This window comes from Carassius gibelio, chromosome B8 (genome assembly GCF_023724105.1).
Source record: "Carassius gibelio isolate Cgi1373 ecotype wild population from Czech Republic chromosome B8, carGib1.2-hapl.c, whole genome shotgun sequence".
NCBI lineage: Eukaryota > Metazoa > Chordata > Actinopteri > Cypriniformes > Cyprinidae > Carassius > Carassius gibelio.
The window spans coordinates 18,459,566-18,486,315 of NC_068403.1; the positions used below are offsets into that span (position 1 = coordinate 18,459,566).

The window sequence follows — 26,750 nt, forward strand, 5'->3', positions numbered from 1 at the left end:
TTTCACCTTATATGCCGTATCTAGGGTTTATGCTGGGTGTTTGTAAGGAGTTTTAAAGAATTTGTGTAAACGGGGAATATTTCTTATTTTTGTGTTGTATTGTTGTTGTTTTCGAGCCCTGTGGATGGTGGGTGTTTGTAAAGGGTTTCAAAATCTTTATGCAAATGATGGGGATATTTATTAAGATAATGAAGTACCCCATAGTGAATGCTTGTACCCACACATTATTTTGAATTAAAACCACTGTCCTCTTGGTTTACCACCTGATCCAGCTAATAAAGGGCTGTGTCTGAAATCACCTCCTATTCAGCAAATTCTGGCACTCAATGCATGGGAAGAGCTGCCGTTTTTTACAGAGTTTATGTTTGCTGTTAAATAATCATTTGAAACTGGTAGCTCTGGTAGTAATTAAAAGGTTTATTTTAATCTCTGTCATAGATTAACTAGCATGTATAAACCTTCATTAAATATTCTGATAATTGTTAAAAAAGGAATGTATACCTGTATGATTTTACGCTGTACCCACATTGGACAATCGGTTTGGAAAATGGATGAATGGATCACCTGCAGGTGCCATCCTCTAGCAAAATGTGGAAATTCATTCAGCAAAGTCCTCACAGTGCCTTATGTGCATTCTCTAGCCATTGTGTATACATTGGTTGTACACTTGTAATTGCAGTACATTGTAGAATTGTGGGTAATACCACTACAAATGGCTGTCCCCTCAAATAGTGACTTATTTCAAGGTATAGGGGGCAATTTCAGACACTGCTAAGTTCTTCAGGATTACTAGAAATGTTCATGCAGATCCATAAGAGCTGGTTGAAGCTACATTCTGGAGGACAGTGGCCATCCAGGAGCGCAGTTTGACACATGCTGTATTAAAGCAAATAAATGTGGTATCGAATTACTTCTTAAAGGTATAGTTCACCCAAAAATGAAAATTATGTCATTATTGACTCACCCTAGAGTCATTTCAAACCTGTAAGACCTCGGTTCATCTTCGGAACACAGTTTAAGATGTTTTAGATTTAGTCAGAGAGCTTTCTGTCCCTCCATTGAAAGTGTGTGTATGGTATATTGTCCATGTCCAGAAAGGTAATAAAAACATCTTCAAAGTAGTCCATGTGATATCATAGTGCAGTTAGAATATTTTGAAACGTCAAAAATTAATTTTGGTACAAAAATAGCAAAAACTACGACTTCATTCAGCATTGTCTTCTCTTCCGGTCTGTTATGAGCGCGTTCACTGCAGTGTAGTCATATCCCGTTCGCGAACTAATCACTCGATGTAACTGGATCATCTTCTAGTTCACCGAATCAAACGGAATAGTTTGAAACAGTTTGCGGCTCCATTAAGCATAATCCACAAATGACTTAAACTGTTAACTTTTTTAATGTGGCTGACACTCCCTCTGAGTTCAAACAAACCAATATCCCAGAGTAATTCATGCACTCAAACAGTACACTGACTGAACTGCTGTGAAGAGAGAACTGAAGATGAACACAGAGCCAGATAATGCAATGTAGAAGTACAATAAATAATGCAGGTACTTAAATACTAGGGATAATTACTAAACACAGGTGCATGGAATGAGACAATCAACATGAGACGTGGAACACATGGAGGGAAAACACAACATAATGAGTCCAAGGGCGTGACAACAAACTTTTATCCTCAAGAAGTTTAGAGCTATCATCATAACAGTAAAGCCTCATATTATAACTTCCTAAAGCACTAACATGTGAGATTTATTGTATAATTACTGTATATAATAAAACAATTGTTTGATAAAACTTGTGTATAATTGTTCACAAAAAAATAATCATTACATAACCAATAAACTGTGTGTATATATATATATATATATATATATATATGTGTGTGTATGTAAAATAAAGGCCTATTAGTCGAGTTTCACGTGGTCCCTGGTTACTCTTAAATTCAATTTCATTTGGAATGCTATACTAAAGTAGTCAAATGTACATATACACTTAAAAGCATTGCTTTCAGTGTTTAATTACTGTATTTTTTTATTTATTATTATTTAAAAATGAAAAGTGTTATATATTTGATGCTCTAAAGGAAAATAACTGTTAATTCTTCTTACCTGCTTTGGTGACTGTACAGCATGTCAGCAGACACACACAAAAAACATTAACTGAGTAAATTAATCCATTTTTTCCAAAAAAGTATTGCATATTTTCATATAGTTAGGCTCGCCTATTTCAGAAACACCTTTTATTGTCTTTGAAGTAACCAAATCTGCCTGCTCAGTTTCATATTATTAAAAGTGGTACTTCCCCAAATCAGTTTCTGACACCTAGCCCTGAAGTCTATAACTTATTAACTAAATGATGCAGTCAAACGACAAGGAAAGTTTAGGCTTATGATAAGGATTATGAAAACAATACAACCTTTGTTTTTAACAAATCTCTGTCTAAATAAGGAAAACGCATTCTATGTTACTTTTAACTCAACCAACGTGTTGTTCCTGCTAACACAGAACGTGTGTTGAAATGTTTTACACATTATGTCTTATAGTTACACAATTTGTGTCAAGTATGTGTTATTTTTGTTATTTACATAAAAAATCAAAATTCAAAAAGTAAACAATCAAAATATAGTAGGCTAATTAAACATTAACAGTGTTGCTTGAGTTAAAAAAGTTAAGAGTTAATGTTTAATCAAGTTTGCACTTTGACTTTTAAGGGGTCATATAACGTTGCTAAAAATAACATTATGTGGTGTATTTGGTGTAATGCAAAGTGTTCATGTGGTTTAAGGTTAAAAAAACACTTAACATTTTCCACATACTGTACATTTTTGTTGCTCCTCTATGCCCTGTCTTTCTGAAAGGCCTAAATTTTTACAAAGCTCATCTGTCTGAAAAGCGATGTATACACTGATTGGACAGCTATCCAGTGCCTTGTGATTAGCTAAATAACTCAAGTGTGAGATGGAAATATTACGCTATTTACAGTAACATACTGAGATGCCGTCTCCCAGCACGATGAGGCAAAACCAATAAAACCCATTACAAACAAGGAATTTGTTTCATCCAGTGGGACATAATTACGGAATATAATGGCTTATATTGTCTTTTTATGCATTGCGTTGCTAGCCCCGTGTAAACATAAAACCATATTTGCTTTTTTGATCTGAGAAATGTCAAACTACAAGTGCTACTCTACACTGCTTAAAACTTGCGTTTGAATAATCAATGTCAAATTCTTTAAATATAAAAAGCGTAATTACAGGCTGTGAGTCAGAAGCACCACACTGTCCTTGCAAAGTTGGTACTGCTCCACTTTATAGAACAGCCTTTGAGTACAGATTCTTTGTAGGCTACTCTGCAGTTTCAGGAAACAGTCCTCCATAAAATGTGTCACACAGTGTCACAGACTGCGGCCTTTAGTGAGGAACGGCCGGCGGACTTGAGAACAGCGCAGCTAGCAGATTCGACAAAGGAGCAGCTGGTGTGCTTGTGGCAACCACATGTGATGACCCGAGCTGGACTCCATTTAGTCCACAGTGAAAGCCGATCTGGCGAACCACAGTGCAAAGTTGATGTATATCCTCAGCGACCAGCATGGATCAGCTCCAGGCATGACAAAGCAGATATCGTCCTATTTTGGAAGGTCAAAGTAGTTTCACATTTACAATGAAACACACAGCATCTCCACAACATGGTGGCGTCAGCAACAATAATACAGTGAGAATCAAAGTAATGACTTCTTTATTTGTGTGAACATTTGGGCAGTATTATGCAAATCTTCCCACATACTGACGTATACATGGGGGAATGTTTAAATGAGCCATTTTAGGGGGGCTTGGACAAGTCTTAAATTTTTTAAAGAATATCTCTTTGGATTTGACACTGTAGTCTTTGCAACTTTACAGTAGTCTTTGCAACTTTACATATCTTCTGTATGCATGAAAAGCTTGTAACACTCCAAAGAGAAAGGGAAAATTTAAAGTGCATCATTTTTGGAGAAGTAATTACGCTGTATGTGTGTTTTTCACACCTAGTGTAACATGACACACCTTAGTGCTCAATAAAAAAAATTATTGAGCCGTTTTCACTCTCCCCTTAAGATAAAACGCATGAAAGAAAAGCTGATTTGCAGTTCACAGGGGTTGTGAGATGCTGGAAAAACACTGAGATGTGTATCTGTGTCTCATCTTACATTTCTAAACATAATTCTTATTTCTAATTAACTCAATTCTTTAATATTTTGTCATTAAATGTGCAAAAGGGATGTTTAGTTACTCCATTTGTTTAAATAATTTTTGTTGCAATTAACTGAAAATAAGCATGCCTTTCAGATGACTTTATGGGAAGGGTAAACTATGTTGAAATTAAGCAATACTTTATGTCTTCTGGAGCAAGGTGGAAAAAGCGGCGAATTGTTTAATGTTCTGATAAAACGCCTACTGTTAGTACACCCTAGTAATTAAGGTCCTTTGTTACAGAATGTTGAAGTTTCAGGGTTTGCTATTGTGATGATGAGTGTTTTCTGGACACTTTACTGTGAAAATACTAGCTTAGTAAGTTGCAAAGAACATACAGTATGTTAAATTTGCATTTAGCAGGCTAGTTTGTCCCACTGCTTTCCACATGTAGGTGAAAAACACTTCAATTTGTTCCCTGCTGAAAACGTGCCAAATGAACTTTGAACTGCTGCTAAGGAACAATAGGCAATAATGTTTTGCTAAGAGAAAATGTCTGTACAACAGGATTAATCACTGAAATGATGCTTATACTTGTATATGTATATTCTTGACAGTTATCAATACAGGTAAGTTAATTTACTGCTTTTTATTTCATTAATAAGTCCATTGATACATGTGTGCATTAAACCAGTTGAAAGAGCTCATATGCCAACATGTTTTCTCCATGAACTGCAAATAAATTTCTGATCAGTAAAATACATAAACAACCTTAAAATAAGACATAAGTGGCATAAAAAAATAAAAATAAATCTGTTTTCACACATAGGGTAGAGTGGGATGAAACGGCCCCTACTTTTTACCACTAAATAAACCACAAGATAAACTTAATATAAATGTTTATTGGACTACGCTTAGGGGTGCTCTGATCAAGATCGGCCGATCGTTAATGCGCATCTCGTCAGTAAAGCCGGTTATCTAATCAGCGGTTAATTCCATCCGGTGCGTGATTTGACATAGAGCAGGGCTGCGTTCAGCCCCGACCAAATGTTGCACAACGTTTTTTAAACAGAAACGGTGATGCATTGAACACACTGTTCTGATGAGGCAAGAGTTGCAACTATGGCAGCTGAGAAGGCCATTCTTTGGTTTCTTTGTGAAGAATTTTCGGAGCCATCTATTTAGCCTCACATACTAACTTTATTTGTAGTTCATATGGTTTTAATACTCTGTATTTTCTTTCTCATTTTAGGAAAAGTACTTAATTACCATTGTTTATTTCTATACCAAATGTCATACACTTGCATTGAAGCTAAAAATATAAACAACTACATCATTATGTTGATATCCTATATTTTTACAATAAAACTTACGACAAACATGTCTTCTAATATCCTCAGTTGTTGCGAGCTGCAACGAACACATTTGTACATTATTTTCCTTGAAGCCATTGTGCGAGTTCACTTTAATACCGTGTGCTTTATATACATGTTGCTGCTGATTGGACTGCAGTTCTGACACACCCACCCAAACAAGAGAAAACGCATCTCAAACCCTGTTGCACACCGGTGCACGCCGTTTCCAGGAAACATGACGTTCAATCCGGAAACCATAGTAAAACGTTGCGCACCGTTTTGAACTTGAACATGCCCCAGCTGTTACTACACAGAGCCATTGTTAACTGAGAAGATGCGCCAAAAAAACGCTGAAAATGAAGTGGATTTGCGCATCTTCTCAGTTAACAACGGCTCTGTGTAGTAACAGCTGCTCTATGTCAAATCACGCACCTGATGGAATTAACCGCTGATTAGAAAACCGGCTTTACTGATGAGATGCGCATAACGATCGGCCGATCGTGATCGGAGCACCCCTAACTAGCTGGCAAGAGTGATGTAGAAGCTTTGATGTAGAAGCTTTCACCATGAAGCTTACACTGGTGATGTAATGGAGAGAGAAAACGGATTTCAGTAAATTATCTAATTTATAGTAGTAAGTAAAAATTTTTTTAAATCTTGTTGTTTTGTAGAACATCACAGTTATACATGATATGAGAACAGCAAGGCCTGTAGATAGGGATTGCGTGTTAGCTAATAAAAATAGAATTAATATAATTATAATATATTTATAGAGGGTTTTCACCGACGTCACGTTCTGGGCGGTAACCCGGATGCGCGGCCATTGTGGAGGTACTCGGTGTAAAAAACTGCGTATTAATTAATTAATGTGTATTTGATATGCAAACCGTATAAACAATTCAGTTCGATTTGGTGAACTGGTTCAAAAAGATCTGGTTACATCGAATGATTCGTTCGCGAACCGGATACGACAAACTGCTTTGTTTTGAACTCTCTCACACAACAGACACGGAAGAGAAGACAATGCTGAATAAAGTCATAGTTTTTGCTATTTTTGGACCAAAATGTATTTTCGATGCTTCAAAAAATTCTAACTGACCCTCTGATGTCACATGGACTACTTTGATGATGTTTTTCTTACCTTTCTGGACATGGACAGTATACCGTACACAGCTTCAGTGGAGGGACTGAGAGCTCTCGGACTAAATCTAAAATATCTTAAACTGTGTTCTGGAGATAAACGGAGGTCTTACTGGTTTGGAACGACATGAGTGTAAGTTATTAATAACATAATTATGATTTCTTTGGTGAACTATCCCTTTAAAGCTTCCTAAATGCATCTACATTCTGAAGGGCAAATAAAGTGCTTTTGCTTTGAATATTGCTTTGACTTGAGACTGTAGTCTTTGCAACTTTACAATTTCATTATGCACCAACAGCTTGTAACACTCCAAAGAGAAAGGAAAAATTTAAATCGCATCATATGACCCCTTTAATAGCAAAACAAAACTACTTACTTTATTAAAGGTCCCATTATTCCCGCTTTTTTGAAGCTTTGATTGTGTTTACAGTGTGCAATATAACATGTGTTCATGTTTCGCGTGTAAAAAAACATAGTATTTTTCACATAATTAACCTATCTGTATACCGCTGTTTTCACTGTCAAAAACGGGCTGATGACTTCCTTGTTCTATAAAGTCCCTCCTTCAGAAATACGTAACGACTTCTGATTGGGCCAGCGGTTCCTGTGTTGTGATTCAACAGCGGCTTAGAGCACGCGGCCCTCCTGGAAAGGTGATTGGACTAGAACACACGTGCTGGAGATGTACTTATAATCACAGGAGCATTTTTGCTGACGAGATGCGCATGAAAATCGCATTCGTTTTTTTTGCACAGCCCTTTAACATCTAGTTAACAAAGCTAAACAGCGTTGCCCTTTGTGTAATAAGTTACAGAAACTGTTAAACGCACCAACTTAAATAATAATATACACTTACCAGTTGTGGTCCATAAACAACGCCTTCTCCAGACAAAGAGAGAACTGCTTCATCTTTCAAGAATAATCTTTGTGCGAATCCGGCATTAAACTGATTGAGATTGAGGAAGTTTTCCTCAGCAAAAGGTGCTGCACATAGTTTTACATGTGGATCATAATTTTCGGGAACAGAGTTAAACATCAATTGTAACCATTAATCTCCAAGTACAGCATCCCTGGGAAGCCCAAACAAAGATGATTGGACTCTGAGATGAAAATAACAGCGTTTCAACGCAGCTCTTCCTTCTTCTCCGTCGGAGCACAAGACCACGCCCCCCTTTTTGTGAATTCATGTGGGCGGAGGTTAGTAAAAAAACTGTTTTAGTGACGTCATTACTGCAGGAACTAGAGGGCTGTAGTCCAAACGGGTCGTTTTTTGTAGGCGAATTCTGTTAAATAAAATATCTCGCTTGGCATTGCACTTTGGGCTTTATATTATTTATACTCTAACAAGAACATTACACACTAACTAAAGTTTAAAACATGGGATCACGAAGAAGGGGACCTTTTAGCCAACACAGTTCCACTGTCCAATCTGTCTGTAGTACTTATTTACCGGTTATTAATGTTACTTTTTTTATTTTATTTTTTTACCCATCTCAATTTCCAATGTGGCTGAATCTGACCCAGGATCCTTCAGTCAGTCTGTAGTTTTCAGTGTGCTGGTGTTTATATGTGTTGTTTGTTTTCATCATGCTCTCATCATATGGAGGAAGAGACAAGCTGCTGGTAAATATTCTTTAAAGTCCAATTCGTTTAATTTAATGCTCACTTAAAAGAGAAAACCAAACATCAGTTCCTTTAGACACCATATGCCCTTTCTGTGTGTGAGTGAGTGTGTGTGTGTGTGTGTATTCCTATGAAGATGCTTTGCCACCCCATAACCCTGCAGAAAGGAACTACCACTCAAAATACACACACAATGATGGACATATTTACTGAAATATTGACTGAAATCAAGATTATTTAAATATTATCATATATATACATAAATATTATTAGATTATTTAATATATCTCTCTTTTGCCATGAGTTAGTTATGCATAAAGTTATACTAAAAAAAACAGTGGTTGGTTATATGCACAGTTAAAATTTCAGGTTTCTGAGATGAATGCAAGTGATATCCATGCAAGTAAAATTTGACAATTTAAAGAAAAATTTATTTGAAATTGTATTATAATAAGACATGCATAATGCAATCATGAAAATTTCAAAAAGTCTTTCAGTACTAATGAAATAAATATCGAGATGGTTGCTGTAATGACATTTGCAATGACAACCCATTTGCAAGACCTGAATGGGCAGTAGCAGGAAATAAAACTGTACAAGATATTTATTTGAGGCCATAAATCTTTCAATTTTTTTCTTGTTCTGAAACTAAAAAGAGAAACAAATTAAAGTTCAGATATAATGTGATTTTAATTTATTTTGTTGCTAAATGTAGAAATAACATTGTATTAAGTTATTTTTATACATTTCAAATAAACACTATGAAACTTACTTGAAGTAGGTGAATATCCAATTTGATGTGAAGTACTGGAGACTGGTCCTTGAAGAAGAGTTACACCATGATAAAGGTTAACTTTTTTATTTGATTTGATCTTCTATAGCCTGTTATTTTTTTCCCAGGTGCAATAAACTTTAGGTTGCTTTTCTCTAAAAGCATTAAAGAGCAGGTCATATGGTATTTTAAAGTGTCCTAATATTGTGTTGGAGTCCCCTACAACAGGATTAAGATCATCTAAGGTCAGAAAACATTGTCATTTTCTCAGAATATACATTTAATATTAGAGTCATTTGCTAATGATTAGGAGATGATTAGTTCCAAGCAAGTTTGGAGCAAACCCCTCCCTTCCTGTAACTTAATCTGCTCTGATTGGTCAGCTGGCCAAGCCTGTTGTGATTGGCACAGAGAGGAGTCATTGAGCCAGTTAGCTATCGCTACCATTGACAAAACACCTTAAAAAAACAATAATATAGTGCTACAATATAGTGGTACACTTTCAATTCATTGCTCAATGCAATGATACCTTCAAAATGGTGCCTTTGTGACGTCACACATAATAAACGACTGACAAATACCGATTTCACAATGATTATAAAGTCTGTGTGCTACACTACATTCTTTATTATTAAAAGAAGTACTTAGAACAACATCAGTCTACAATAATTAACACATTCTTAGGAATAGGTTTACTACTACTTCAGAACTACTTCAGTTAGACGTGCCTGGAATCCTAAAGCTGCATTAGGTATACATCACATATCAGCACAAAAACATTTTTAAAGCACTCAGTTGAAAATGTACATAACGTATTAGTCCAATCTTAGAAAGAAGATTATAAATCAGCGAAGATAAAAGCCAAGATTAGAAAAGCAGTTCTTGGTAAAATGACATGCACACAACAAAAGGTTGTAATTGTATTTCTTTGGTATCCTTGAACACGGCGTCTTCTCAACATCATATAAACACACTAATAACGGAAGTATTTGTGGGAAGGTCAGACTCTGTTCATATTTTGCGGACAGGTGGGGATTATACAAATGTGTCCCAGTGACATTTACCGGTAACAGGCAAAAGATTCGAAAATAGGACAACTCGTCAAAGCGATTCAGAAACAACTCTCAATCTCTTTTGAGAGAAAATATCTTTATCATGCACTTTCTTGATTAAAAACTTTGCAGGTTGTTTTCATTTAAGGATAGCTACATTCTAAACCGCAATAGAGATATTTTTCAAAAACCCATATGACCTGCTCTTTAAGAATGAAAACTTTCTACAGATCAGTTACCAACAGCTCGTCTCTTCCTCCACTGGATGAGTGCAGTTATGATGAGAACAGCCACACACATGGACAGCAGCACACTGATAATTATAGACAGAGCAGAGGATCCAAAGTCAGTTTTTTCTAGATCCTCATCTGTGGTAAAAAAAAAACAAAACAAAAAAAAACAAGAAAATCAGTCAGAAAATAAAAGTTTAAACTTTTGAGATTTAGATTTTGACTTACATGAGGAAACAATTTATATGAAGAAACAGATTTGCACTGTTACAGCTGGAGAAAGCTTAGTTGTTGGACCTCAGATGAGCAATATACAAATAAACGTGAACTGACCACATTGTATATATATGAAAAAAAAAGTTAGATTGTTTGCTAGTTTTCTTTACCAAAAGCAATGTCCAGTTTGTTGTCCAGGTCTAGGTAGTTTGCTGTGCATTTGTAATATGTGTCATGTAGTTCTTCTTCATTGATCACCAAACTCTTCCTCATCTGGTATGTTCCGTCTCCGTTGGGCAGAGTCTCTCCTCCTGTGATCTGATCATCATCCACAGGCTGACCATCTCTGAACAGGGTCAGGTTAATGTGCCGGGGGTAAAAACCAGTGGCCAGACAGCTGATCTGAAGCCCTTGAGAGTCTGTAAGAGGCTTTCTAAAGAGTCTGACCTTGGGTTTCACTTTGGAAAGGAAGGTTAGAAAGAGTAGACAGTTATTTGACAAAATTATATGCATAATTTCTTTGGTAATAAGAGTCTTTGTAAAATATCCTAAACATTTAGGGCCCTATAATACACCCGGCACAATGCAATGCAAGGCGCAGCACAAGTGTGTTTTCTAGTTTCAATCCGGCGCTGTTCGCATTTTCCAACTTACATCTTCGCATCACAGTGTTCTTTTCTTTTTCCAGGAATGCCCGCAAAGTCTTCATGCAAACAGGATGATAAATATGTTCATACAGAAACTTCACATGAATCCATTCCACCTGACCCATGCCTTTTATTCTCATCCATGGTAAATTAATTTGCATAGTTCTTTTTACCACATCAAAGGTGAACTCTTCAGTATTTTGTCCATTAAAAGCATCCAATGAAAGAAACAAACCTGGCAGATCATTGTCAAGCAATTCACATCCAACACGTTTCTGATAAACATGCAAACCTTAAAATGGATAGGAATCAAACAGGTTAGTTTTCACTGGCATAGTGAAATAAAACACTTTTTTATGATTATATAATAGTTTTACTTATATTACTTCAAATATTACTTCTTTAATAATAATTTAGCTTCTAAAAAGAGCTTGAGAAAATCTATTATGAGCCATAATGTGATAATTGTTATATAACTCGAAGACATGTTCCCAAAAAACAAACAAAAAAAAACAACAACAACAACAAAAATGTAATGGTAACAAAATTGATAGGGTTGCACTTACCATCTGTGCAATTATGGTGGTCCTTAAGATAAAATGTTTGATCTTTCATGATGTCATATATATCACTGAATATACTACCCGCATTGTCATCACTTGAATTACTCTGACTGCGGTGGACAGCTTTCAAAGATACTGAGTCATAGTACATCACTTCCACATCATCTAGCATCAGCACAAGAGTGAACTCAGGAAACTGTGTCTGTCCAGCAATGTATGTGGCAAAAACCATCAGCGAATGAGAACCTGTGGGAACATGGTCAAGGATAACCTTTTCTGACTAAGCAGACACATTTATATTACTTAGCCACACCATACATTAAAAAAATAAAATTAATTAAATAAAAAATAAAAAGAAATACCAGTAAGATGTTTGATTATAACTGCTCATTTAGGGTATCCAGGTCTCAGTTCTTTAGTGTGAAAAAGTGAAAGAAGTATGGAGTGGCTGTTTCAGTAGTTGTCCTAAAAGTCAGCTGCAAAATTTTTTATTTGATCCTGGCCACAATTGGGAGTCCCATCAGTAGAACATTACAGTAGTCTCGAAACTACAAAAGCTTGGATGAGGAACAGTGTTGTTGTAAAGTGCAAACTACTAACACAACTATGCCATATGCATTATGTATCTTGATATCGTATAATAATAATTTAATGTAGAATGCTGGATTATGTTGTAACCTGTAACATGGGGTTTGGGTTTTGCTTCTTGTTTAGGTTTTCTGCTCTTTTATTTTGATATTATGATTCTGTTCATGTCAGGCCTGTTCATACCGAATCAAGTCTGTTCATACCAAGTCAAGTCTGTTCAAGCCTGTTAATGCCGAGTCAAGTTTGTTCAGTCTATTCAAGTCTGTTCATGCCAAGACAAGTCTGTTCAAGTCTGTTCATGCCAAGACAAGTCTGTTCAAGTCTGTTCATGCCAAGAAAAGTCTGTTCAAGTCTGTTCATACCGAGTCAAGTCTGTTCATACCAAATCAAGTCTGTTCATGCCAAGAAAAGTCTGTTCAAGTCTGTTCATACCGAGTCAAGTCTGTTCATACCAAATCAAGTCTGTTCATGCCGAGTCAAGTCTGTTTAAGTCTGTTCATACCAAATCAAGTCTGTTAATGCTGAGTCAAGTCTTTTCATGCCGTGTCAAGTCTGTTCAAGTCTGTTCATACTAAGTCAAGTCTTTGTTTATATTTTGTATTACTTTGAACAACTCCCCTTCATTAAATAACCTTCTCTGTCTTTGCACCAGATCTGCTCAGAGATTTATTTGATCAAATTTATGTGCAGAATCTGGGTTTATAGCCCAAGGCTGATGTGTCTGCTGTATACCTGTGCTATCAAAAGAGGAAGTACACGTCAAATGTCACCTATGATGTCATAGACCTACACTTCCAAAAATAGTTTGATTCTGTCTGTCTCACTTGCTATAAATAAATAAATGAATAAATAAATAAAGATAATCTACTCTCCCCAAAAAAGAATGTATAGTGGCATAATAAATAATTAAATTATTTTGTAAGAAATATTTTTGTTTTTCAAGGAGGTTTCACAAAACTGTAAAACATTAAGTTCTCCTTTTTAGTTCCCCTTTTTGTTGGATAAAAAAATAACACTCTTTTGGCATTTTGTCTATAAACGGACCATAATGAGATTAAATACATACTTAACATTGAAACAAACTAAGCTATTATCAAATAAAGATATTACTGAAATTATTATCAAATTAAGATATTTCTGAAACTTTAATTTGATTTACTCATGTAATATGAACCATTAAGTTTATATACTGTAATCTAGCCAGAGACAGGAAAATTAATAAGTACCCAAGATACCCCCTCTCATGCGTAGAATAGTCAAAGGGCACATGTGCACATCATGATCACAAGAATAGCTGTAAACTGACTTACCTGCTTTAACAGCTGTCAAATATGACAAAAGACACATAAGAGATTTCATTCTGTCAGTAAATGAATCCCCGCACTTTGGGTATGAGCTTGTTGTTGAGTGTTACAGACTTTCAACTACAAATTAAAGAAGTGACTTGAGCTAGTGTTTGGAATGTTTTGCTGGTTTTACCGGTCTTTCCAGTCTCGGGTAAAAAAGTGAGATATGCTAAATATCTCATTGCTGTTCATTTTCAATCATAATTTTTGTCTGTTTATCTTTAATCATTTAATATTTTTGTAATGCAGATTACTTAAGAAAATAATGGATTTATGTGATCATGAAAGACTGTGTAAGAGTAGTCTCAGCTAGGGATATGCCGGTATCTAATTTTCCTGTTGTGGTTAATTGATTATGCTTTTATCACGGTATATGGTATTATCACGGTATAGACAATTTTGTTTTAAAAAAATTGGTCATAATACAGTATAACAGGTTAAATAACTTTTTCTTACAACAAAAATAACTAAACATTTAAAACAAAGCAATACAGAAAAATATATAAAAGTTAAATGTTTTACACATTAAAGTGCAAAAGAACTATAAAAACCAATAGGTATCGACTTCCACGATGAAGGGTCAATTGGAGTCAGGATGGACCAGGAGTGGAGCGGTCGTAAATGCCTTCTTGAGGGAGTTGAAGGCCTCTGTGGCGGCTAGAGTCCAGGAGAGTGATTTGGGTTTATTCCAGAGTAGGCTAGTGAGAGGGTTGGTGATGGCACTGTAATTTTGGATGAAATGTCTGTAGAAATTGGCAAATCCTCTTGATGGAGTATTCCGGTTTGGAGGATAATAGGACCCACACTGTGACACACACATCTTCTACTCAAAGGCCTTCCAGTAATTGTGTGGACCTGGTAGGCTGACGGTGTTGCCGTGGTAGCGAGTTTGAATTGACGGCAGAGGGCGCCGGAGATGAAGTTGCCGGCTGACCCATAATCGAGGAGGGCGGACACTGGAAGAGATGTCAGCGGCAGTAAGTGTCACAACAGTGCTGAGTGGTTTCATTTGATACTTCGAAGGAAGAATGGCACTCACCATGGGACGACAGGGCATACAGAGATGATATGCTCCGGGGATGCACAATGGGGCATAGATTCTGGGCCAGCCGTCTTTGTCTTTCAGCCGCAGTGAATCGATAGGAGTTGACTAGCATAGGTTCGTTGGCTGGTTCTGGGGAGCTGACGGCCTCTGGTCGGCAGAGTGGGGAGTTGGAGTATGCCTGGCCCTGGTGCTCTTCTAGGCATGCATACAGGTGGTGAAGTGGATGGAGAGTAGAATGAACCGTTCAAGCCTGATGGTATCCTCGTATGCAGTGAGATGCAACTGCACTCGAGGTTCCAATCCCTGACATACTACTGACATACTACTTGCTGACTACTGATATGTAGTCAGCAAGGCCTGTTCGTTCCATCCACTGATGGCCGCTAGAGTCCTGAACTGAAGAGCATATTCAGTGACAGACATTTTTCCCTGTTTAAGGTTATGAATCTTCTCACCGATAGATGAGTCCCAAGCTGGTCTGCCAAAAACTTCTCGGAAATGGTCGATGAAGCTGGAATAAGACTGGATAACTGAGTCCAAATTGAATCGGCCCACTGATGTGCTTTACCTTGCAGTTGGGATATCAAGAAGGCTATCTTGGATATTTCGGTTGGGTATAAGTGCGGTTGCATCTCCAGGACCAGCGAGCATTGAAGTAGAAATCCGCTGCAATACTCCGCCGAACCAGAATAGGGCATCGGCTTGGCCATGGGACTGGCGAGCACGGCAGGTGAGGAAGTGCTGGAGTTGTTGGCGGAAGTGCTCGCAGGTGCCGGGGATGCGGGTAGAGTGGACCAGGTTTTGGAAGGGGTCCGTGAGGCTCATGCTTGTGCCGATCGGTGTTGGTCCTGTCTTCTGTTACGGAATACTACCGGAGGCTGAGGATAACAGAAAGACAGTTTTATTCAGGCACAAGCAGAGGAGCGGGTAGTGCTGGGTAAAGTGATGTAGGGGAAGGCTGTGATGAATGGATCCGTACTAGAGGGGTAGAGATGTCGAAGGAGGGAGGTGTACCACACACACGCATGGAGATGACTGGGAACTTCTGGAGATCGCTGGAGAGAGGTAAGTAGAGATAAAGTTAGTCCTCAGAGTTAGCATAAAGGTAAAACCTTGTTGCGAACGAGACTGGACTCTGACCGTGTGTGTGTGGTATTTGTGATGCAGAGTTGATTGAATGTTGATGAGGGTCAGGTGGAAGTGATCAGTACTCAGGTGAGGGCGTGCGCTGTGATTGGAGGGAGGTGGAACCTGGCGTGTCTGTAACAATAATTATAAATGGTTGGGTATATATAATAATTAGGCCTATAGTAAAGCATTATTAGATTATAAAAAATAAACCTACTCTTTGCTCTAACATATAAATATGCGGCAAACTTTTCTTCACACATCATGAATCTGCAATGCAAAAAAGTCTGTTTAGTCTGAATAAAATAACTTCTGGACTGGTTGTGGTTTGTCAGATTATATATTAATTAAAATATTTTATACTTTAATTATATTTTCAAAATTTTTGCAACATTCATTATATTTTTATTATCATAAAACAATCTGAAGCATTGAAGTATGAGGTTAAATGCAACCCTTTATATTTCATGTTGATTATGGTTTTGGCAGAAAACGAACTGACACAACAATACATTCAAACTTTCTTAAGCTACATGGGTCTTTCTTGGGGATGCTCCCAAATGCTCTGTGTAAATGTGTTTTATAAACTAAAATTACTTACACACACAGTAGTAAACACACACACACCCCCAGAGCAGTGGGAAGCCATTTTGCTGCGGCATCCAGGGAACAGCTGGGGGTTCAGGGTCTTGTTAAAGGTGGTATTGAAGGTAGAAGAGAGCGCTATACATTTACTCCCACCACCTACAGTACAATCCCTGCCAGACCTGAGACTCGATCCCGCAACCTATGAGTTACAAGTCCGACTTTCTATCCATTAAGCCACGACTGCCACTGTATAGAAGGTTCCTACCTAAGCCCACCCCTTAACAAAACACAACTAAGTTAAATATCTCTGTTTTATTGAAAATATGCTTATTTGTTATACAGGTTTTCCAAAAAGATTGGATTAATTGATGTTAACAATTAAGATATAAACATGAGAAAACACCAGACAAGCTACATTTATAGCGGAAACATAAAGAAGGAACACAGTACATTCAAAATCAAGGAACTTCTGTTGCTTCTCAGTACAGAAAAGTAAAAAAAAAAAAAAAAGCAGAAAAGCTGCTTGTTAGCAACTCATTCTGTTGGTAAGTCTTTCAAATTCAAATGTTGAAAAAGATTGTGTATAACATAATATTAAAGTTAATTTAGAAATAAATTATATGTTAAAATATTATATGTACATTCATAAATATAATGGGTGAGCTGACAGATCAAAACTACAAAAGCTTTATTAAGGCCTCATCAAGATATGTCAGCCGATAATAATTAAAATTCTGAACACAACAAGATTATTTGACTTTTTAAGATATACCAATTTTTAAAAATTTGTAAACATTCATAAATTCACAATTAATGTTATTTGAGATGTTAACATCACCAGAATTAATTAACAATCTGCTACATTTCCAGCTAAATATTTTTTGGAGTTTAAAAACAATTGTGCATTTCCTCACTATAAAACATAGGTGTTCTAATAACCTTTATTTAACATAAATTTTTACAATTATAGGCTTAACATAACATAACATATAATTTTGATTATAATTGCATGTGCTCCGAATAGCCATTTCTAATCTGACTGCGTGAAGAACCCGGAAGCGTGACTGCTGCTTGTTTTGTGATGTCACGATAAATACATTTCACCAATGACCATATTTAGACTTCCTCCTTCAGTTGCGGTCACTGGGCAAAACTCCAATATTTCCAGCCAGCAGCTCAAGTGAAACTGAAAGAAAAATAACACACCTTGTTTATCCGAACAGGTGTTTGATCATTTCATTGTTAATAATAAATTTATTCTTATTCATTGTTAAATAACAAATTACATCAAGATTATGGCTATTATGACACTTACTGGCTGCCCTGTAGGGATGGAAAAATACTTGGGACTTCGTTCAGCGTCTTCTCGTCGGAGATTACCTCCATGAGCAATGCCAACGTCCTGATGTCTGTAAAAGCGCTCCCACGAAACAAGTTTGTTACACACAAACATTCTTGATGTGTCAGGAGCTGATGGCCAACCCACCGCCTGCAGCCACAATCTAGCTCTGTCAGTATCTCGGGGGAACCAGTGCAAACCTGTCAAATTCTTACACCGAGCAAACAAACACCTGCAACCCATTCTGAATTCAGAGCCAGTCTGGCATCAACTTTGTTTATAGGAGAAGGTCACATGACAGACACCAAATCAAGCAAACACAGGCAAAGTCAGATTCATATGCTGCATGAAACATATACTGTAAAAGACAACAGTCATCTTCAGAGAATGGGATAACTGTTCAGTATCCTCATACAAAACATTTATTGTTTTTATCAAACAGGTGGCTTTTCCTGTTTCTTACACTTTACAGTAAGGTTTAATTGTTAACATTTAATGCATTTATTATCATAATTTAAGAATGAACATTATTACAGTATTTAATAACTATTATTTATATACAGTTTTTTTTTTCAAATAAAAATGAAAAAACAATGTTCAAAATGTTAAAAATAAAAATGATAAAACTTTTAGCATGCTGTATATAGAAATTACATTTACCGTGTATAGTAAATGAGCTGTAAGTGCTGTAAAAATAATAATTCTGATTCTATAATTGCTCATTCTTTTTGTACTAAATGAGCTAATGTTAATGTACATTAAAGAGCTACCAAAATATGAATCATTTGTTAGTAGAGCTATTTTCTGAAAATAGAAAATATACATGTTCTGTTCTGGTACTCTTCCATTATTTTATTAGTAAAAGGCAATAAACATATTACACAAGCACGAAAAACAACTGTCCACTCAATTCCCTCAGCAACTAATCAAAATACACAATTGTTAGTGAAGCCACTATATATATATGGTTAGTTGAACAGGTACACACAGCAATAGATGACTAGCTTTAAGCCATGCAGCAGCACCCCCCTTGCTTGCTTAACTGCAACAGCAGCATGTTAAATACACACAACAGTCTGTCTGTGTACGTATTGGCAGTATCTCTTTACTTGCTCTGCAGTAGCAGCAGCAGCAGCAATAATGCAAGAAACAGCAGCATAGCAGATCTGTTCTGCCAAGACTAAATACATTAACATTCTCTCAACAGATATACAAAGTTTTGTCTTGAAACTCAATATGGCGCAGACTGATAGGCTACATAGTACATAACTGATAGCAATCACATAGTTTTCTACATGGCACAGATAATTGGTTTCTGAAGCATCATATGCCAATGAGCTTGTGCAACAGAGGCCAGCGGGTAGGTGCTGTGCAGGATGCAGTCTTTGTAAGTGTGCCCTTCTCCCATGCCTAAGACCTGGGTTCGAGACCCATATTATTTAGCTATATGTTCCTTTGTCTTTGTATTTTTTAAAATATAATTTGAAGGCCATAATAGCACAACTCAAATAGCATCCTACAAGCACTTTTCATGTTTATCATTCATTTACGCTGAAATGAAATAAAATAAAAAAATATTGTGACTGTTATTTCTAGAAAGTTTACAAAATTAACCATAAAAAGAACATGCTGTTGAATTCATATTACTTTACAAAATAATTTACTCACATGGAGTAGGGGAGTATGTACTCTGTGATGTCCCAGTTCCCTGTCCTGAAAAAGAATAAGATAATAAAACCATGATAGATACAAAGCAACAATACAGAAACAAAACGGCATACAATGAATGTTCATCTAATTGAGCATTAGATGTATTGATCTGGACTGAACAGAACATTTACCAGCAGCTCGTCTCTTCCTCCGTATGATGAGCACAGTTATTATGTACCACACACATGAACACCAGCACACTGAAAACTACTTCATTGTGCAGTTTTATTTAAGTTCCTTGCGTAGCTCTTCTTCACTGATCACCAAACTCTTCCTCATCTGGTACGTTCTGTCTCCGTTGGGCAGAATCTGTCCTCCTGTGATCTGATCATCATCCACAGGTTGACCATCTCTAAACAGGGTCAGGGTCATTGCTAAAAAAAAAAAATGAGGAGAATGATACAATAACACTGAAAGCTGTAGATGTTATTTTGTTTTAGTTCTCATGTTTAGTTTAATTTGTGCAAAAATTACAACAGAATTTATTTTAGGGTTGATTTAGTTAATTTATATTTTCAGGGCTCTACATTTTAATACACAGCAGCGGACATGTTACATCTGCAACAATGTACAAAAGCTGTAAGTTTTTTTAATACATGATATAATATTATACTTTTGCATAGTGTGGTTGCTGTTTAATTCTATATCAGTGTCTGCATTATGGGTCATGAGAAACTTGTTCATATGTTGTAATATATTTCTCACTAAATCAGGTTACAATTTTAATATTAAAAGGGACTTGTGACCTTTTTATTCTTTATATTCAAATAATATTTGTATTCAATGCAAGTGAATAAAAAATGTAAATTAAAAAAAAAAATTTCTAGTTGTTGATGTAGATTTTATTTTAGTGGTGACAAAATTAGCAGGCGTTCTCGTTATAACGACTTAATATTCTCTTTATCTCGACATAACAAGTTGTTTTCTCATTGTAACAACTTCATTTTCTCGTGATGTCGACATACACTGTAACGAGAGTGGTTTTCTCATTATAATGACTTTATTTTCTTGTTATCTTGATATAACCAGAGTTGTTTTCTCATTATAACAACTGAATTTCCTCGTGATCTTGACATAACAAAAGGTGTTCTCTAAGAAGTTACAAAACTGCTCCAACAGGTGGCACTATAGATCTGAATATAACTGATGGGGTTTTGTATACTGTATATCCGCTTTACGGTATGCTTTACTGTACAGGATAGAATAGGACCTTCATCATGATCTATATAATTTGTGCAGTATTGTTCATTGCTGACATTTACTGAATTCATAAATGTTATATACTTGAATCAATATGATACGGAAGTTCTAAGCGGTCATGCATTATAATTTTTTTTCTTCTTGTTTTCTCGTTGTAATGATTAAATTTTCTCGTTATCTCAACATAACGAAGGTCGTTTTCTTGTTATAACGACTTGAATTTCTCGTTATCTCGACATAACGAAGTTCGTTTTCTCGTTATCTCGTAATAACGAAGTTCGTTTTCTCGTTATAACGACTTAATTTTCTCGTTTTCTCGACATAACGAAGTTCGTTTTCTCGTTATAACGACTTAATTTTCTCTTTTTCTCGACATTACGAAGTTCGTTTTCTCATTATAAAGACTTAATTTTCTCTAAGAAGTTACAAAACTGCGCCAGCAGGTGGCACTATAGACCTGAATATAACTGATGGGGTGTTGGATACTATCCACTTTACTGTATGCGGACCTTCCTCGTGATCGCTATAATTTGTGCAGTCTTGTTCATTACTGACATTTAATTAGTTCATAAATGTTAAATGCTTAAATCAATATGAATATTTTGTGTATTAAGTTCCTGCTAGATGCATGAGTTTCACCAACGCGTTCTGTGTCATAAAATATCTGCTTATCAAAACCAAGGTTGACATCACTGTATTCTGTTTATCTACAGTAATTTAACGATGTAGGCTGATGTGCTTCTTTGCCTTATTACTAATCTTTACTGTTAACCATATTGATGAGAAATGGGATGTATATGTAAAATCCATAGGCTAATTTAATTCAGTTTTGTTCTATAATGTTGTAATCTTTTTTTCTACACACACACACACACATACATACACTACAAAAACAAAACGTTCGTTGTACTGTCTCTGGAAAAATCAACAGTGATTGATCAGCCTTTATTTATGTACAGTATTGTAGACGTTATTACCTAAGCGAAGCAAAATTTGCTGAAATATAGGCTACAGTAAGAGCGCCTGCATGGTTGTCCAAAGTTGTCCATGCCTGTCAAAGTTGAGTTCGTTACTATAGCAACAGTAAAACTGTCATGTCGTTATAACGAGAAAACAAACTTTCATTATGTCGAGATAACGAGAAAAATAAGCCATTATAACGAGAAAACGACTTTCGTTATGTCGAGATAACGAGAAAATTAAGTCGTTATAACGAGAAAACAAAAAGGAAAATGCATGGCCGCTTAGAAGTTCCATAATATGATTATTTTGTGTATTAAGTTCTTGCTAGATGCATGAGTTTCACCAATGTCACGCTGTCGAGTTTCTGTTTCCCTGGGTGTCCACTAGTGGGCTCACTTCCCCTTAGACACTTCACCGTAGGCACTAGAGGTGCGTTCCATTCGACAGGGTCCCTACGCGGTGTCCACTGCTCCCGACTCCCTGAGCACGATATATCAGTTGAAGTGGACTTCACTGTCAACAACCGCTCATTTGGAACGCCCTGCAAACGTCATCAAAGAAAGTCAACGATGGGGTCGCGCAAATTATGATATAACCTAAATATATAGGACTACATTAATTTTTTAAATTTTATTTACAATCACATTTAAATTATGTACACTATACAATAAAAAAGAAAAAACATTGAGTTTGACTATTGCTGCTATTACTTGACCATTAACAGAATTGAAGCCCTGCTGTTACTGTCATGCAAATATGAAAATAAACTTTTATTTGGTTGTGTTTTATTTGGTTTGTATATGTGTTTTTAATAAATGGTCATAATTGCATAGCGGTCTCGTGCGCCTTCTTCCCGCGCACAGCTGTATAGTAAACACTGAGGTAAATAAAGTAAAATAAAGAAAAATGTCAGAGCCTCGTCTGCTTCTAGTCGCTTTTACATGATCATACCTTTTTACAATCCGTAATGAATATGAACGAAGACAGCGAAGACGGCCGTTCTGACTGGTGATGACGTGCTTCGCGCAATGACAGTTGGGGGATAATCGCTCTCCACTTCCTGTGAAGTGATGTATCGATGTTCCCTTATTCCCTGTGGGGTGCCCAGTGCCCTTCGAACTGAACATGTTCGCTCCCTTCAGATTGGAATCTCACTTAAGATGGCGGAATACCCTGTGAAGTCCACTTCGCAGTACACTTACGGTCGAATGGAACGCACCTTAGAATTCCTCTAGTCTGGTCCTGTCTTCACAGTAATTGCACTCCAGTTAATTGCACCAGGTGCAGGAAATCTGTTGTTTATATGGAGTCCTTACCCTTCGTATGTCCAGTCTTCTCGCTTCCAGAGATTCTTCCTTCCTCATATTCTGAGTTCCCGTTCCTATTCCTTTCTTGTTTGTTTGTTTTTGTTTGGACTGCATTCTGGTTTGACCCTGGCATGTCTGACAACGAATTTGTATTATCCCCAATAAAAAATACCTGCGATTGGATCTCTCATCTCCCTGTGTTTCACTGGTGCGAATCGTGACAACCAACGCGTTCTGATAAAACTGCTTCTCAAAACCAACGTTGATGTCACTGTATTCTGTTTTCACCTACAGTATATCTTTATTTGTGCTTCTTAGAGGTACATGATTGTTAGTCAATAAGCTGAGATGTTCTGTTTATCTATAGTAGAAAGGGCTTCAGCGACATAGGCTATTTGTAATGTGCCTCTTTTCCTTATTATTATTCTTTATTTTTAATCATGTTGATAAAAATGTGATTTATTTTTAAAGTGTAAAGGCTAATTTAATTCAGTGATGTTCTATAGTGCATAAGACCAATGGCAATATCTTTATTGGAGGAAATGCATACAGTCTGGCTGCTGGCCAGTGCGATGTCAGAGCGTCCCCTTCCAGCGAGGAGTGAGACAGGGAGAAGAACAGCAGGCAGTGCGCATTCTCACTTGTGGCGAACAAATCCACCTCCGCTCTCCTGTAGCGGGTCCAAATAATCCGAACCAACTCGAGGTGCAACCTCCACTCTCCTTGATGAATCCCCTTCCTCGAAAGCATGTCCGCCCCGTGGTTCTGGAGACCGGGGATGTGCACTGCTTTGTTCCCAAAGCAGAAGATTCACTGCTAGCTTGTACAGAGCCCTGAAATGTACGCCTCCTTGGTGATTTATGTATGAGACATAGACACTTTGTCGGTGAGAATCAGTAAATGCCCTGTTCCAGCTGCATTCAATAATCCTTTAAAGCTAGGAACAGGATACCGCGACCCGCAAACGGCCCGGAGTCCATGCCATCTAAGGGACACGAGATTTCAACCATAACTGCAGCTGGCGCATGTGTAGTAAGCCCAAATGACATAGCGCTGCAGCAGATGCCATGAGTCTCATCAGCCTCTGAAATTCCTTCAAGAGAACAGAGTTTTCCAGTCTTAAATGGCGCAGGGAAGACAAAATGGCAACCGTGCGCTCTTGAGAGAGGCGGGCTTGCATCTCCACTGAGTCAAAACAAACTCCCAGATACGTTATAGACTGACTCGGAGCGAAAGTGCTCTTCTGCATGTTGACACATAGCCCTAGACACTCCAAATGACGAAGCAGCATGTCTACATGGCTGACTAACATGTTCCGGGACTGAGCTAAAATCAGCCAATCGTCCAGATAGTTGAGAATAAGAATCCCGCTCGCACTGAGAGGGGAAAGTGCTGCATCAATGCACTTCGAAAAAGTGCGTGGGGTCAAAGCCAGCCCAAACAGGAGAACAGAGAATTGGTACGCTGTGCCCTCAAAAGTAAACATCAGAAAGTGTTCGTGATGCGGTGCTATCTGAATGTGAAAGTGCACATCCTTAAAAGGGTTAGTTCACCCAATAATCAAAATTATATAATCAATAACTCACCCTCATGTCGTTCCAAACCAGTGAGACCTCCATTTATCTTCAGAACACAGTTTAAGATATTTTAGATTTAGTCCGAGAGCTCTCAGCCCCTCCACTGAAACTGTGTGTACGGTATACTGTCCATGTCCAGAAAGGTAATAAAAACATCTTCAAAGTAGTCCATGTGACATCAAAGGGTCGGTTAGAATATTTTGAAGCATCGAAAATACATTTTGGTCCAAAAATAGCAAAAACTACGACTTTATTCAGCATTGTCTTCTCTTCCGTGTCTGTTGTGAGAGAGAGTTCAAAACAAAGCAGTTTGTGATATCCGGTTTGCGAACGAATCATTCGATGTAACCGGATCTTTTTGAACCAGTTCACCAAATGGAACTGAATCGTTTTATACGTTTCGCATCTCCAATACGCATTAATCCACAAATGACTTAAGCTGTTAACTTTTTTTTATCTGGCTGACTCCCTCTGAGTTCAAACAAACTAATATCCCAAGTAATTAATGTACTCAAACTGTACACTGACTGAACTGCTGTGAAGAGAGAACTGAAGATGAACAACGAGCCGAAACATTGACTCCTTCTCGATACACAAATGAATCTATGTTTATCTGTTTACACTACATCTAAAAAAGACGAGGACATTGTTCCTAAGGACAATGTCATGAACTGAGAAATCAAGACTTCCATTGATCTTTTGACATTTAAGAGGTCATTGTGCTATAACAAACATCCTGCAAGTTTCAGTACTCAACACTTTCTTGAAAGTCTAAAACAGCTTATATTGAAGACAATCTGCCAAAACAACAAGTTGTTGAAAGTGCCACTTGACGTAATGACGTAATAGTGTGGCTAAACACTGCCTCCACAGAAGATCTATGCCTGCTTCTACATCACTGCCTTTTTAGCCCCACTCTCTGATTTGTGCAGGCAATACATGGCCCCTTTAAGACACAACAACAAAATAGCTAAATATGGGCAAAAAAAACAAAAAAACTTAAGGAAGTTTGACAGATTAAATTAATGATCTTTGTCATGCATAGAGGAATCTTTTTTACATTTTGTTCTCCAAAGCAAGAAAGAAAAAGGAACAAATCAGTCAAATGACTGATATGATTTCATCATTCATTGTTATGTTTTGTTTGATTTAAGATGTATAATAGCTTTATTGATGAGAGACCAGACATATTAGATCTGCCACAAATAATTACTTTAGTTTATTTAAAAAAAAAAAAAAAAATTAGTTATTACTTGTTAGTTTTCAAATTAATTAGCCTATGTAAGCTTAGTAACATAATCATTACTGGATTTATGAATAAAACTGCAAACAAGTTCTCTTTGTGGTTGCATCGGATGCAAAACTTTTACATGTTGTTAAAACTGAAATGTGTCTTGGCAGTGTGTGTATACAACCACCCTATAATGATCAGTGTTGTGCAAGTTACTTCCAAACTGTAATACATTATAGATTACTTATTACTGTTATTTAAATGTAATACTTTACCTTACAATATTACTGTCTCAGAATTGTAATACATTACATTACTCCTAAATTACTTTTGAGTTACTTTCACAAAAATAACTACAAGGTAGAACTTAAAATTCTAAAATGTAATACAGAGCATTTTACATCCAGTAGAAGGCAATTTGATGTTCCATAATGACTGTGGGCTATCCAGGCTACTAACAATATAGCATATAATTGGCAAAGTGAAGGCTCAAGACAAAAAAAGGATGACAAGACAAAATCACAAATAATTAAAGTCTGTTAAAAGTATGGTAGAGGTAAAATTATTATCTGGCAATATCCGTGAATAGCTTGGGTCTATTAATATAAGACACAACATAAGTAAACTCTAATGCCATGACAAGATGCACATTTGTTTTACTTTATTCTCTTTGAATTCAAGAGGTTCACAACACAAAACTGTCATGCAAAAAGTGCACATGATGAACATAGCTTAGGCTGTGCTTTCTCAAGTATAAAGTGCAATTGGAGGACCAACCCCTTAGCCTCAGTCATTTTAGTCCACGGAACTGAACATATAGGCTAAACATAGCCTAACTGCTTACCACCTCTTGAATGTACAGTCGTCTTCTGCCATCTTCATTAGCCGCTTTTCCACTGGCAAGCGCGACTCAAGAGCACAGCAGGGGCAGAAATTATGCCTCGCGCCACTCCTG

At 36.9% G+C, this 26,750-nt stretch overlaps 1 protein-coding gene and 1 long non-coding RNA gene across 3 annotated transcripts; both read right to left on the reverse strand.

Moving 5' to 3' along the window:
- Positions 1-8,702: 8,702 nt before the first annotated feature.
- On the reverse strand, positions 8,703-12,269 carry LOC127964104 (HLA class I histocompatibility antigen, alpha chain F-like). Its single transcript, XM_052564269.1, has 5 exons — positions 11,218-12,269; positions 10,734-11,021; positions 10,357-10,485; positions 9,066-9,113; positions 8,703-8,941 (listed from the first exon to the last, which is right to left on the reverse strand). Exons 1-5 carry the CDS (start codon positions 11,369-11,371, stop codon positions 8,919-8,921), a joined length of 642 nt encoding a protein of 213 aa, XP_052420229.1. The 5' UTR covers positions 11,372-12,269; the 3' UTR covers positions 8,703-8,918.
- Positions 12,270-13,315: 1,046 nt separating this feature from the next.
- On the reverse strand, positions 13,316-18,077 carry LOC127963807 (uncharacterized). Of its 2 annotated transcripts, XR_008154916.1 has the most exons (5): positions 17,784-18,077; positions 16,482-17,654; positions 15,893-16,012; positions 15,732-15,807; positions 13,317-15,630 (listed from the first exon to the last, which is right to left on the reverse strand). It is a non-coding gene; the product is annotated as an uncharacterized LOC127963807 (long non-coding RNA). The 2 variants fall into 2 exon arrangements; XR_008154915.1 differs by having other exon boundaries at positions 13,316-15,807.
- Between the last annotated feature and the right edge of the window lie 8,673 nt (positions 18,078-26,750).

What these genes read in the sequence shown, in the direction of transcription:
- LOC127964104 (XM_052564269.1), bottom strand. Translation starts at nt 11,371, where the DNA reads ATGCAAATTAATTTACCATGGATGAGAATAAAAGGCATGGGTCAGGTG. An exon ending in CAAACTGGACATTGCTTTTG is followed by an intron (nt 10,486 to 10,733) that starts GTAAAGAAAACT and finishes TTTTTACCACAG; the next exon opens with ATGAGGATCTAGAAAAAACT. An exon ending in TGGATATTCACCTACTTCAA is followed by an intron (nt 8,942 to 9,065) that starts GTAAGTTTCATA and finishes TTCTCTTTTTAG; the next exon opens with TTTCAGAACAAGAAAAAAAT.